General features: G+C 39.8%; 2 protein-coding genes and 1 long non-coding RNA gene across 10 annotated transcripts in view; 2 read left to right on the forward strand and 1 right to left on the reverse strand.

Moving 5' to 3' along the window:
- LOC111267989 (uncharacterized) overlaps positions 1–7,034 on the forward strand; it is a 28,945-nt gene extending 21,911 nt beyond the window's left edge. For 2 of the 3 annotated variants that reach the window (XM_086971527.1, XM_022846631.2), the window contains 3 exons: positions 4,035–4,224; positions 4,825–4,940; positions 5,086–7,034. In XM_086971527.1, coding sequence (XP_086827653.1) covers positions 4,075–4,224; positions 4,825–4,940; positions 5,086–5,314 — 495 coding nt within the window. In that variant the 5' untranslated portion in view covers positions 4,035–4,074 and the 3' untranslated portion in view covers positions 5,315–7,034. Of the gene's footprint in view, position 1; positions 136–4,034; positions 4,225–4,824; positions 4,941–5,085 lie in introns of those variants that run through there. The other variant, XM_086971526.1, reaches the window with a different exon arrangement.
- A 2,656-nt stretch (positions 7,035–9,690) lies between these two features.
- LOC111267995 (uncharacterized) lies at positions 9,691–13,205 on the reverse strand. 6 transcript variants are annotated; one of them, XM_022846637.2, is made up of 5 exons: positions 13,053–13,205; positions 12,512–12,598; positions 12,046–12,229; positions 11,243–11,387; positions 9,691–9,999 (listed from the first exon to the last, which is right to left on the reverse strand). In XM_022846637.2, exons 1-5 carry the CDS (start codon positions 13,091–13,093, stop codon positions 9,974–9,976), a joined length of 483 nt encoding a protein of 160 aa, XP_022702372.1. In that variant the 5' UTR covers positions 13,094–13,205; the 3' UTR covers positions 9,691–9,973. The 6 variants fall into 6 exon arrangements, with proteins under 6 accessions (XP_022702372.1, XP_022702371.1, XP_022702370.1 ...); XM_022846636.2 differs by having other exon boundaries at positions 11,243–11,359; positions 12,512–12,595; positions 13,053–13,198; XM_022846635.2 differs by having other exon boundaries at positions 11,243–11,359; positions 13,053–13,198.
- A 286-nt stretch (positions 13,206–13,491) lies between these two features.
- LOC111267984 (uncharacterized) lies at positions 13,492–14,241 on the forward strand. Its single transcript, XR_002684939.2, has 2 exons — positions 13,492–13,582; positions 14,024–14,241. It is a non-coding gene; the product is annotated as an uncharacterized LOC111267984 (long non-coding RNA).
- The last annotated feature ends 306 nt before the right edge of the window (positions 14,242–14,547 follow it).

Here is a 14,547-nt window from a genome sequence, read left to right on the forward strand (position 1 = left end):
TTACAGCGGACGTGACTACACCGATTTTTCATGGACATCTGGCGAAGATAGGCAAGACTGACTGCATAAGATCTTCCTATTCTAGGTTTTCGTCATGGCTAAAAACTGACACCGTTTCGAGCATAAAATAAAGCCGTAAGCACACTATCTTTTATTTGTTTCCGCGTGGTACCTAGGCCGTTTGGCATTACTTTAGATGTATGCTTTCTATTACGAAATTTGATGTACAGAAGATAAACGAAAGTTATATATTTCAACTTTTGCTTTTTTTTTTCGTAGATCAGGTAGTATTAATCAGTCAGATTCAGTTAGATGATTAGGGTCTCCGACGGGTTACATGGAGTTCGTCATAAAATTTATTTCTGTCACTAGGGTCATATTATTACGGAGCGATTTGATCGAAATGGGACCATAATGCAAATATCAAACAAACGAGGCTACATTTTCTCTTTATAAAATAAGATGCGATAGATTAGTTAGCATTTTAGAACATAATACTGGCCATTTGACTCCAGACAAAACAAAGAAATGAGAAAAAAATGTTCTTTAATTCTACCTGCTGTCAATTGGCAGTCGTTAATCCCAGGATGTCCGCGAGCTTGAAACACATCAGAGTAAGGAACGAATTTCTTGACGAACTCGTAAAAAAAAATGTAGACAGAGAACATAAAGAGTGAAGGATTTTGATAGGCCCTAGAAAAATCATTTTTGCACACAGCCGAGTGCTTTAGACAATTGAGCTCTTCCAGTAATAAACAAGTTATGTCTACGCTCGGCTTCGAACCTGGAACGTCACGCAACAGAGTTTATCGTAACCAAACAAACCAGATGTACCCAGGCCAACATTCTCCTCAACATTCAACACTCCTCCAGCAGCATTATCCCTAAAAGGTCTCCTAAAAAACCGTTGCTATTCGCGTACAACGGCAGTATCGTGTCGGAGAGCAATGGAGCAATATGATAGACCGCCTGTAGAATGAGGCCTAGCACTTTGTTTCGCGTGCTCGTAAATTACATGCGCAAGAAAGGATGGCGCCTAACGCGATTGGCGTTGCATGTCTCCGTTTCAAACCCTCGCGCCTCCGCTTAGCACAGTTTGCTAATATTGTGTAAGCGTGCGTCCGTCGTAGACAATAATTGCAGAACAGGAAAAAATGATAAAGACACTTATACCCTACGACGCCTCCAAGCGCGCTCCTGTGCCTTTGCTAGCTTGGTCTGTTCCTTAGTTTTTTTTCTCAAGGCATCCCTGTTGGGGCGTCTTTGAGGCGCCACGGAATCGTTGGTATCCGCCGCGAAATGGTGCGGTGTTTTCAATTTTGCCATCGCGGCGGCAGGCAGCACAATGTGGGCGGACGAACAGTGGGTAGGTCGGTGGGTCGCTTATTTGTTATGGCCGCATCATGCAAGGCGACAATGCTTCTGGCCGCTCATTGGTCCTTTGTTTGCTGACTGGGATAAAGTGCGTGGTTTTCTGCACCCGCTGGATTCGTGTTCCAACTATTTCTACTGATAGTCAGCAATTGCCATCAGTGCATCGTGCACAATTGTTGCTGTACATGTGACGCTACGATGGTCATCAAACTCCACATGCGTTTCTTCGCATGCAGCAAGCAAAAGAGAAAAAGACGGTGACGAGAAAGTAGGCAAAGAGGGAAGACGGTGAAAGGTCCCGTGTTTGAAATTTCCGTCTTTACTTCCACCAAATATTATAGTGAGTAGAGGCGCAAAAGCGATGTTTTGTGAGTGGTTGGCGATCCGGGGTGGCGACTAGGGCGACGCACGAGGGCGAAGCCGCAGTGCTACAAATGGAAAATTTCGAAATGAGAACAAACAAAGCAAAAATAGCAGTCACTTATTCATTGAAATAGTGGTAAAAATGAAGTAGCAGCGATGCTTACATGCGCCTTTTTTTAGCAGTTCAAGCTTTTCCAGCTAGACGAGACTTTTTTGCTTTTCTCCGAATGTCCTAAACTCGATCTCGTGTAAAGTACGCGTACATGTGCGTGCGTGCGTATGGCATCAAAAGGTGCGTTTAAAAAAAGTATGCATGCCGAGGTCCGTGAGAAGTGCTTTAACTTTGTAAAGCTGTCAATAATGCTAAGTGCCATTGTAGTCGAAGGTAGATGAAATGTAGCCGGTGCATCCGCGCATAAAGTACAAAACAAAATAAGAGGGTGTATCCATAACTATTTTGAATGAAATACGGATCGACTAACATCAATACAGATTCTCTGTACTCATATTCGACTTTCGAAATGCTCAAAGAAGAGTTCGCTCAGGTCCGTTGTAGTCATAACCGATCAATAGGATTTCCAAAAATTAGCAGTACTTAGCACCGGCGGTGCAATTTTACGAAATGTTTTAGGAATAATGTTTGGTACTATTTTTAAAATGGTTTAATTCAACAGTCGGCTGCAAGCATGTCACATAAATGCATAGTGTATTTCATACTAACTTTCCTGTGAAATGGTCCATTTTTGCTAGTGAAAATCGTACTTACAGGTTTGCTGAATAGTGCTAGTTACTTGAAAGTTTTTCGTACTCTTTACTAGATTTTCAAAGTTTTCTAAAAAAACAAACCCAAGGAGCAGCTTTGAAGACTGCGGATCTGCGCCGTCTGTTTTTGTTTCCTTGTCAGATTCAAACTTGCCTATTTCGCAAGTTCATCACTTCAGCGAGAGTCTTCATTCTACAGAGAATTTATATGCCTTATAGCATCAATTCTAACCATCGTACGGCCATGTCGGTGATAAAATAAGTAACGATGGATGTAATTTTCTTTATTGCACGTGAAAAGACGTAATTGAGAACGGGATTCTGAGATAGGCTCGAAGGCACACAGCCTACGGTTCGCGAGCTCCATAATGCAGATACTGTCTGGATACGTTTGCCACCTGGCGCGCTCTTTTCTTTACGCCTGCTAATGCGAAACGCGCCCGCATTTAATTCGCCTTTGCGTTCTTAGCGGTTCTGCAGAAATCGGGGCAGAGTTTTTGAGTAAAAAAAGAATATAAACCTCCACGACAAACAGCAGAGTTGATTGTGGACCCGTAGTAAAGGGATCACAAATGTGCGAGAAGGGCATAGAAGAACCAGGAACTAAGAGGGAGAAAACAAGCCTGAAAGAATATGGTGAGAGCTGCAAGCTAAACTCATTGCGCCAGAGACTAACTCCCTTAACTCTGCGGACTCCTCGTGTAAACTAATCTCACAGGCTCTGGTCCGTACTTTTGGCAGCCTGCTAGGCCCGCAAAAACATGGGCAATAATTAATAGCCGGTGTGTTCAGGGAGCGGCTAGGGAATACCTCGAAACAGGGGAGGTGTACGAAGTAGGCTCCGCTGCAGTAAAATTTTGTCATAGTCGTTTGTTCATCCGATTACGATAGCAAGGCAAAACCAGAAAAGGTAATTTTTTCGAACGTATGTGTTTTTGTGTGGGTATATAAATGTTTGTGTATGTCTTGATAAAAAAAAGCACGAAAGGAAAGCAGCACAGAGCAAAATTTATTGATGTATGCGAATTAGGTACGGCAATGAAAAGTGATAGAATGTAACGCATCCGTGATACTGCTGCTGTTATTGTGACGACTGTGCCGTCAAACAAACGATGTCGTGAAGTGAAAATAACGGACGTATGGTACATCGATACATCTAAGCCCCAAATGAGTAAGGACCTAAGCTCTGATTAGATTGCTATCGGTATTGGATTGTGAATCAAAACTGTACATAATCTAAATGGAAGGTGTGTACATTTCAATTGGTTGTCGTTAATCTATAGCTTCTATATATATATATATAAGACTTATGATCTGCTTTGAATCTGTTCCTTACCATGAGGCCTCAGTTTGTCAAGGTAATATGGTTTCTAGTAGTTTCATTTACTGATAGAAAATAGGCAAAAACACTAGTGAACGTTTCCAGTATTTGAACGGCAAACACAGTCGTTGATAATATATGGCAGCAATTACAGATTCAAAAAGATAATAAGATAATTTTGGTCTACACTTGTTGAATCTGTGGACATTTGCAGGATACTTGGAATCATTATAATCAATGGTATATATTGCTTTATGTATTTATCGTACCCGCTACCAGGAGGGGTGGATCCCTGTCCACCATTATCGCGTTTTCGAAAGAAGGCTCGTAGAAGGCCGCATACAAGAACTCGTTCCCCTGTGAGGTCTCCCGCACAACGACAGGATTCCGCTGCTGAAGTTATGGTTTGTATGATAATGTTTTTTCATAAAGTACATTTATTTGGCAAAAACTTGTATCTAAGTCCCAGTCCTTTCATGTCAGATAAAGCCAGCCGCCTGAAGCAGTAATATCGAACATACAATTTGAAACATTTGTTCGAATGGGGCAAATAAAATATAATTTAATTACTATCGTGAACGTTTTAATTGTTTGTGCTCGTCATATATTCTACCTGGTCACGGAATGAGCAGTAGGTTTGTAACGAGCGTATTTGACCTAATAGGTTTTTAAGAATAGGGGTTTCTTTATTTTAGTGTTTAAGGACTATGAAAATTTGCATTTTGAAGATCACAACTAGAATGACCAGCAGGTGCAGGGTGCCTCGTATTTTGCTAGAAAAATGTACGCAAATGATCGAGCTTATATGTTTTCGCCATCGAAACCAATTATATGAAGTATATGTCTTTCTTTAAGGACATTTTCTACATTCTTAACACGTGATGATCGAATTCAGTATTGCGTAACACACGAAACCTTTGAATAAGGTTATTCTAATTTAACCTTTAAGCAATACTGCCGAATAATCTCTTTTCCTCGCTAATTTTTACTTTATTTGCGTCAAGATACCAATGAGTCAGTATGAAGACCAGGTTGATATTCGACTTCAGCAAAGCGTCGTGTCGCCTCCCCGTCGATCACAACTTCAGCAGAGCACCCCGCACAGGAAGTTGTCCGATAGGTTTGTCAATAACTTTTGTTCTCAATAATGTTTTTTGTTTTTTGCTTTTGATACAAGACGTTATTTCATTGAACACCTCTTCAGGAATTGGAATGCGTGCACGTATACTAGCCTGGAGTTTAACGTGACGCTGTTGCTTAATCAGGTTAGATAAAGGACTGCATCGAGTTACCTCATCGAGAGCTGGCACCTCTTCTTCAGGAATTGGTACCCCTCTACACTCGGGCCGATCGATAACCCCTGTATCGCATCGAAGTATTAACATTTCCGTCGTTTCTATTACTCCGCCTCTCGCTAGGTCTAACACGCCCACAAGACCCCCAATCGCTGGAACGTCATCTTCTAGAATGAAGTATGGTCAAACCGAAATCTAGTAAGAGTATCTGTGCTGGATCTACATACCGAATGGCACAAGAGAAGTTCATATTGTTATAAGGTGCCGTCCGCAGTATCTTTATTTTGCTTTCGTACCTGCTGTCTAGGTGCACATAACGATGAACTGATTCTAAGAAAAAGAAAAGATATTCCCTTTGAATGGAAAGTAATTACGTTACGAATATACCTGTACCTATAAGAGTTAAGGGTGGAGATGGGCGCGACTTCCTTGCAGGCCTTCGCTGCTTCCGTCAAGCGAAGCTGACATGAATGTACAATTTTAGCGTGAATCACCAGTCAAAACCACTATTAAATGGGCGCCCATTGGCAATGTAAATCAACTCTAACGGACCTAACTGTTCAAAGTTTTTTTGTCGATAACATTTTTTTGCCCTGTATCTCTATAGCAAAAAAAGCGAAGAAAGGGTATGCTAAACAGCAATGGAAATAACAGCACGTCAGAAACATATGTGCCGCTCGTTCCTAAACGTTTCCTACATTCAGTAGATACGTAATGGATAGCGCCGGGCATAATCCGGACGTCAATTACTTCAGAAAAAAAAAAGCTGAACATCCATTGACATCAGAACGTTAGTAATTCATTAGTGAGGTCCAGCCCTACGAGGTCTTCGGTATTTCGAACAATTCGATATAATTTTCTTGTTTTAAATGGACAGGTCAAAGACCTGATAGCACCACCTTGTCAGGCTGCCTATCCGGCAGTTCCCCAGTATGGAACTCCATCGAGCAATACCTCTATGCAATATGTAAAGATTAATAAATATATTCTTAAATATATATAACACATAAACAAAATATGATAGCGTTAAGGTACTCTGAACTATACGAAGCTATCCCTCCATAAAATATACGTCCTTCCGTCAATAACTCGCACAAGCTGACGTATAGAGTGAAAGCCGCATTGCATATGGCATCCGGATCAATAGTACTGGACTAAGGTAATAGGGAGAAGTTGCTTATTTTCTTGATATGCGTAACGGATTTTTATACAAGAAAACGAGCGCACATTTGTCTTTCGCAGTTAGCTTGCTCTTCGGTACGGAAATGGAGGCGCATACACAGGAAAATAAAAAGATCGAACAAATTCGAAAACAAGTGGATTATGACGACTCAATAAAATGACTGTAGTTCAACTACGTAAGTATGTACGTATGCCGCTTGAGAGGAAGTAAAAGAAAAATAAACGAATCCTCATGATTCATAATATAGATTATATACATATATATGAGTGTGCATGGAGTGCCATGCTGAACAGAAAAGTCTGTACCAAAGGCGATATGAGCCCCACCTGCAAGCTTCTTTCTGTTCAAGTTCCAAGAAATTGCCAGCCCGGAAACCTGCTAATAATATATATACTTGTTAGCATCTTATGTAGGTCTAGTGAAGCGCACATTGGTATTTATTATTATTATTACTATTGTTATATACAAAAAGCGAAGGTTTCAAAAGGTTTAGATGATTCATGCGTTTGCGCCAGTCACATTTCAATGAAAAGAAAGCATGCCTTTATATAGATGAATTTTGTACGAATTTTAGACAAACTTCTAAGAGAAATTAGTGTAGTATGCGATGTGTACATATTTTTAGACAAAAACAAAAATGGCTAAAACAAGCTAAATCTTTACGCTTGTCATATTTCATACGATAAACAGATAATTAATAAACTATTTCTTAACTTCATACTTTACATAACTCAAAGATTCTATCATTTCTTCCGACGCACTGATAGTATGATGGTTCACTTCCGTTAATAACGAATATACTATTGCAATTGCTGTACACGTATATGTCTATATATTAATAGTTATCAGTAGATCAGTATTGCCAGATCAAACTTAGGACAAACCCAGTGCTTGCCTTTAATGGAAATCACATCATTTTGTAATAGAAAATTACAAGAAGAACTACTTGGCATTAGAAGATTATCCCTTAAAGCCGTTGTGCCTCTCCATCCCAGTTTACCATTTCGCTAATTCTTTGGTGATAATCTCATTTGATGTCTATTGGTCTCGTATAATCTGTTCTGCCTGTAAGTAATGACCAGTTGGATATGTTATCTGATCCAGCGAACAGAATACCTAAGTGAACAAAGGGATCTGGGACGTTTAAACATGAACTGCTTGAACAAATGTCCTTAAATCGATTAGTTGTTTAGATTACTAGATTAGAAATTAGAAGTTTAATGGTTACTGGATACTTTTGCACTCCGTAAGCTAAGACCCGGCTGCATGATACAATCGAAACTCGGAGGAATTTACTCATTATCGTACATACCCTTCTGCTATTTAAAATTATTATTATTGTGTGACACGTTCGTGTGTCTTTATGTACGCCGCCTTCTTATCAACAGATGCGAGAGCTGTCAAACAGCGGCTACTACGCCGCCGTGAGCGTTTTAGAATACGCACAACGCATTTTCACTCCTTTTGGCCGGTTTCCCCAACTAATTCTAAAGCTTTCGTTCTTGCCATCATTCTGCGCTTTTTCGCCAGAGTCTGCCTTTTGCAATACCAAAGTGATACGTTTCAGCTGCAAGCATGGGGGAGGCTCTGCCATCCGAATTGCCTGTATTTGTTTACTAGTTGGTATGACTCGAAAGAAAGGAAAAGAGGGTTGCATGTATGGGCATGTTGAAACAGTTAACCGCCAGCAGTCCGTCAGGATTAACAAATTCAGCGCGAAACCATTTTCAATGGCCAGCGACCACTCCCCCGGGCCGAGAAGGCTGAACAGAAAAATCCAAGAAACACCAGCTAAAAGACAGTCGCTTGCATTTCCAGGCTACAACTTATTTTGAAAGCAACCACAGCAAGCAGCAAGATGCATGTCTGTGTTGACCGACAAGAAGCGACGATTTCTTAATTATCAAAAGTAACCATCTTAGCGCGTCAGTAAAGCGATAACACACAGTAGGGACTTGTAACTCGAGCAGTTGAGCTGCTGTTGCAACAACAGCAACAGAATCAGCAATAGAAAGAGCACAAGAAGCGAAGGATGAGCAGAGAACAACACATCCCACAGAGCTCAAGGTTTGAAGGCAGCACCACATTTGCATTGGTTCCAACTTATCTTCCCCTCTTAAACGCCCAGCTGCTTCGAATTGCGTTCCGTCTATCGGTGAAGTTCTTGCTTTGCGGGACAATGCCTCGAAACGACAGCGGCGCATGGTACAGGACGACTTGAAATTCTCCTATGACCATTTGCCGCACACAGGCAGGTGCTTATATACCGATAGAGTTCGTAAATACAAAAAAGCGACGAGAAAAAGAAACAGTAAAAGAGGAGCGTAACTAGATACGACAGAACTGCTCGTTCTTGTTGTTAGCGACTTAACCTCGAATCTGTAAGCTGGAAGCGGGTGGCGGCAACTGCTACCAGAAATTGGCCAAACCGAACAAATGTATACGCTTCCTTTTCGTCGTTCTCCTTCTTTGGCCGGACAGATAGTAGCGCGAGAATTCAAACGTGAAGTGCCGTTTTTCCATGACTAACTTAGTCATAGACAGAACAGCGAGTATAGGATTAGTCAATAGGACAACGACTACAGCTCGGAAAAGTAGAAGACGAATTAGGCAGAAATTCTGGGCATGAAAACTAGCTTTGGTACGAAAAGGACTCTTCCCTTCGGTTACTTTTCAATCATCATTCACGCAGCGGCAGTAGGGTTGAAACGAGCAGAGTTCACACCGCGCGATAAATAAACGCTTTTATTTTTTATTTTCTTTTATTTGGTATTTTGAGGAGCTTAGCTAAATAGGGTCTACCCCGCGGACTTGGTGCTATTCGACACGTCAGGAGGTGACGCCGATAGTAAGTTAATGTTTGATTTTTCTAAAGCTGAAGAGCTAGCAGTATGTTTAAGATTATTACAGAAATGAAGAAATGAAGAAGACGTCTGCTGGATTGAAAAAACGCAAAGTGAATCTGGTTACGGATTTGTTGCCTATATAAGGATAACATTAATCAGGTGTATGGATTTAAAAAGATAAAAGCACGAAAAATTTCCGATCTTTCTAAGTTTTGCGTTAATAAAATGTAATTAACCAAGATGATCAAATGGACCCCCAGGCTATATGAAGGACGGGTTGTACAGCAACGCGCAAATAAATAGCCTACTTCAGGAATATTTCGATTTTAATATATATACTTAAATATTTTAAAAGATTTTAATATAAAGTAGCAATAGAACCCCAAAGGTAATAATCAAACAACAGCAAGCAGGCAACACTATTTAAAAGCGATATCATTTAATGGCATCGCTGACAAAGTGAACGATACGGCCTTCGCTGTTAGCAGTAACCAGCAAACAGAATACGGTTGACTCATTAGTTAATAAATAACGACATTCAATAGGTACTATCACTGCAAAATGTGCAGATAACGCATTTATTACAAATGATATAATAGGCTTGCAGCATTTGTCCCATGTATATACAGAATATTTATACATGGGTAATGTATTATTATAACAAAGAGGCCACACGGCGAGATCACGAAATGGCAACAGGCTTATACCACGGGGTCCCTCATGATTGTCACAGATTACTTAGGTTCTTTGGACTACCTTTTGGTCAAGCTACACCATAATGATTTCTCTACGAGGTGACACAGTCTCTTTAACCATGAGCTCCCAGTCCTTAGCAGCGATTATGGCAGGGAAGTCCTGTCGAGATATTATGAGAACACAATACGCAATTAGTTGGTTCACGACTTACGACTCCAGTGTTTTAGATCCATGAATCAACTAAACGAAACTTTGCCACCTGAGCAAATAAAATAATGTCAGAAGCAGATATGAGTTATTTAAATGTAAACGTATTGAATTCCTTATGTATATATTATGCTGAGTAAAAAGTTCCCGCTGGAGCTGACAGATGGCGCTAGCGTTAGATCGGTTGATCGTGTCTAACCGAAACGTCCAATATGATTATTTTGACTGTTGAATGTTCGCCCTGTTGTCGTTAGAAGCGGAAGTTCGGTGCATTTAGTCATGAAGCTCCAGAAGATGAATAATCGGCATTGAGTTCGTCAGTACTTTTTGTATTGGAAAGAAATGCTGTCGAGACGATTGCGAAGCCAAGGGCGAGGGTCGAGTGAGCGTTATTACCTGCCAGGTGTGACTTCGTCGCTTCAAAAACGGAAATTTCAACTTAAATGTAAAATTGTTCATGGTTAAATGCTTCATGTTTGTAAATGGTGGGATGAAAAGGGAGTGCTGTTGCACATAGTACACCGAGTTCCTAGTCAAACGCTAGGAAACGAGGGAAGAGACGATTACACAGATTAACACATCCGTATGAGCTATGAAAATGACAAACTGGTAACGAGCAACGTAAAGTAAAACTACTGCATGGCAACGTTACACCGCACACGTCTTTGATGATCCAGCGAACGCTAACGGGCATTCAATGCGAAGCTGACAATCCGGGCATCGTTATATCTGATCATTCCTGGTTTCGGTCATCGCTGGACAGCCAGTAGGCCTGACGCTTTAGAATAGAGGCCAAAGTCCGCAAATGGTTTGACAAATGAATCGCTTCCAAAGACGAAACCCTTTTACTTTGCGGCATACAAACGTCAAGAGAATGATGGGCGCAAGTCGTAGTAAACGAATAATACTATCTTGAACTGGATGTATTAATGAATTAACCAAGAAAAAAAAAGCTAAAAAACAACAGGAATTTTCTATTCAACTTAATATTATGGTTTTGCTAAACGTTCTTTTCACTCTTTTTCGATAATCTGTTCGATTTCTTTTTGCCCGATTGCATATCCAGGCCCAGTTAGAGACTTGCGCTGTCATAGGAAGTAAAAAAATTTGAGGTCCATCTATTTATGAAATTGCTGCTAATAGAAAATTTATGTCCTAATATTATCGACCGCAATAGCGACGTTAACCTACATACCCGGGTGAAGCGATGAGTAACTGCGCACAGAATTTCGTGAGTCTCCCCAGCATGTTCCATGGGAAGATGCGCCAGGTGCGCGTATATAGCCGAGCCTCGGATGTCGACGATTTTTACCTGTGTTCGAACGCACTTGGTGCATTAGCTACTCGATAAAGAAGGCAAACGAATAAAAATATTATCTTTTTAGTCGAGATCGTTTTATGCGCATTATGTGTAATACTGTGGTGGCAAGGCCGGGTGTTGAGTCTTTGTAGAGCTGTAAAAAACAACGCGTAACGGAAAAAGAATGAAAACAACAACATGTTTTACCTGCAAGGTACTCAACAACCTGCACCATTTATAACTTAATAATTGGCAGTAAAAATTAAATCGTTCAAAGCGACTGACATATGTTGTTTTCCCATAACATACTACCGTTTCATCATGTTTGATTTAACACAAAATACTGGAATATAATAAAACTCAATGAAAAAGCATTTCCCTTTTATTATATAACTAGAGATAGTCCACTAGCAGTAGAAAACTGACTACTGATTTCTGATGGATATTCAATAGAAAAATCAAACCATGATGCAAGAAAGAGTTCGTTTGTACATGGTACACTATGCACGGATTCGATGCTAGTTCCGAAGCGACCTTACAAACTAACTAAATGTTTCAAGTTTTAGGTCCAATACTGTCCTAGTTAAGCATTGCTGAATACAGGTGGTCTTCCCCAATAAACTACGTTAAGTTTCAAACCTAGAGCACCTCACGTGCCTCTAGGTTCAATTGGCAAACACAGGAGCAATTTCACAAACCTGAACTTCATCATCGAGCCTTTCGAGAAGTTCAGGCGGTACCATTGAGCGGCCAAGAACTGTCAGTTGATTCGATGATTGCATTCCTTCGAATGTTACAGAACCAATTGAGAAGTCCCGGATAACAGTCATCGTGACGAGGTTGAAAGCCGAAGAGCACCAGATAAAAGCCACAGAAACGTGACTAAATACCGAAAACTTTTTAGGACCTATAAATCGAAAATCTTCAATATATGTAACTGCAGTTCACTAAACTATTAGAGATACTATTTTCACTAATTAAAAATATTCTACATCTTTCCCTCATGACGACTATTTGTCCTCAATCCCACTAATATGACAAATAACTAAGTTTTAGTTCTGGCTGATTACTTGTTCATTTAATTAACTTACTCAGCCGAATGCTTCATTTAATCGAAACAAGACCTATATATATATATATATATATATCTGGAAGGATTTATACCTTGCAGGGCAACGTAAGATTGATAGTACGACAATCATACGATGTACGGTTTTCTCCCATAATGTTCGAAAGCCATGTACTGATCTTCTTTGGAAGAAAAAGAGCAAAATGTAAGCAACGACTTACGGTCATTCGCATCATTATGTTTATAGTAAGCTGCAGACATGTCATAAACGATAAGCAATGCCATTCCTTTAATGCCTTCCTCCAAAGTAAGGACAAGATTTTATTTGCGATATAATTATAATATCCTTCACCTTTTAGACTATTAGCAGTTTTACAAGGTCCCACAATAGAATGATGAACAGCACATTGTCAAAATGTTCACTCATTACGTATTTTAAGCGATCAGCATTCAAATAAAAATTTTTCTAAGTAAAAATTTTAGTAAATTAGCGCTTCTACTTAAATACGATTTATTTTATTTTACGCCGCACGGATCAACAGGTGGTTCAAACCATGGTTACTGCCTGCATTATGATAAGAATAATGAAGCACGGTACCTTGACGGGATCTCGACTCAGTATAGGTTTCACCTTACCTGTCGTTAACTAAACAACAAAAACTGAGAACCGCTCTCATCGATTATCATTTTTCGTGCGAGACTCGACATCAACACATACGCCGTCGCAAACGCACAGAAAATTTAATGTTCTAACAAAATACCCAACGAGCTTACATCTATTTATACTTTTAGCTGATCGGGCGCAGCGCACCGACATCGTCTGCTATAAATGTAAACCGCGCATAATTTTTTCGTATGAACGAAAAGGTTAGCCAAAGAGCTGGTTACAGAGGACGAAAAACTAGAGTAAGTTATAGAAGACAATTATTGAGATTCTAGTAGATCAGTTCAGTTTCCGAAAAATAACGTGTAAAACAAAAAAAAACAATAATGAAAATATACAATATTTATGTTCGATGAGATTGAACGCACAAGAAAGGAACTAATGTTAGCTTGCTCGCAATCCATCTTTTGTCCTGTTTTGTTTATGAATCGAGTTCTTTTCGTACATCTCTAACAAGCCCTTGCTGACTAACGTCGATCCGTAACGATTGCTCGGTCATTATGTGAGTGAGGAATTGCCATCATTGCAAATTAATATTCCTTTGACTTAAAGCATCGATCGCGGATTTTGAATAAACAGTAGTTATTATTTAAAGACATCCGATAACTATTATCAGATTGAGGAAGATTATAAAATTACAACATTACGTACATGACTAACCATGTGGTGAACTGATCCCGAAATTCTATTGACATTTATATCTTTTTGTTATGGCAGATTAATAAAAGTAACGAAGTCTCCTGTACGCATAAATAGCAAGGCCAACTCCCGCTGCTTATATCTCATACGTCTAATTACCGCACCTATACGACGTTGTATGTTAGCGGATGTTGGGTGTTTGTTGTCCGATTTAGTGAAATGATAAAAGCGTACTAATTGCACTCGTACATTCAATGCATTTTCCAGTGAATCTCTCAATAACGTTAAGGACCCTCCTTTTCAGTACCTTAATTAATGATTTCGTGACAATGAAGCGTGATGGGACAACGAATTAAAGCTTATTAGGCAGAAGCTGCGTTTGCGACTCGCAGCAGAAAAGGCTACCGCACAGCGCTCTACGGAGAAATAGAGAAGAGCTCATGGATATATTTGATATATATTGCCTATGTCTGTCGTTTCAGTTTATTTGCTGCAAATTTTGTTAAAGATAATTTAATCATAGTAGAACTGTTTTTATTTTAGATTGAAAAAAGCTCGAAAAAGTCTTTTTACTGGACTCGAATTTTGTGTGTCCTTCAGAACACGTTAGATAAATCCTACAGTATAAAATTGGGCCGCTGTTATCGCAATCGACCTTTGTGTAAACTCCTATATGGCTGTACCATATGGTGCAACAATACTGCACATAGGTTGGATGCTCCAATACAGTTGAGAATTTCTCTTACACGCTTTGCTGGCAAAGGGCTCAATGAAACGTCCTCAAGGAGTGTAGCAACATCAGTTTAGTTCTTTATGTATAAGCGTATA

This window comes from Varroa jacobsoni, unplaced genomic scaffold (assembly GCF_002532875.2).
Source record: "Varroa jacobsoni isolate VJ856 unplaced genomic scaffold, vjacob_1.0 scaffold_1246, whole genome shotgun sequence".
In the NCBI taxonomy this organism is placed as follows: Eukaryota; Metazoa; Arthropoda; class Arachnida; order Mesostigmata; family Varroidae; genus Varroa; species Varroa jacobsoni.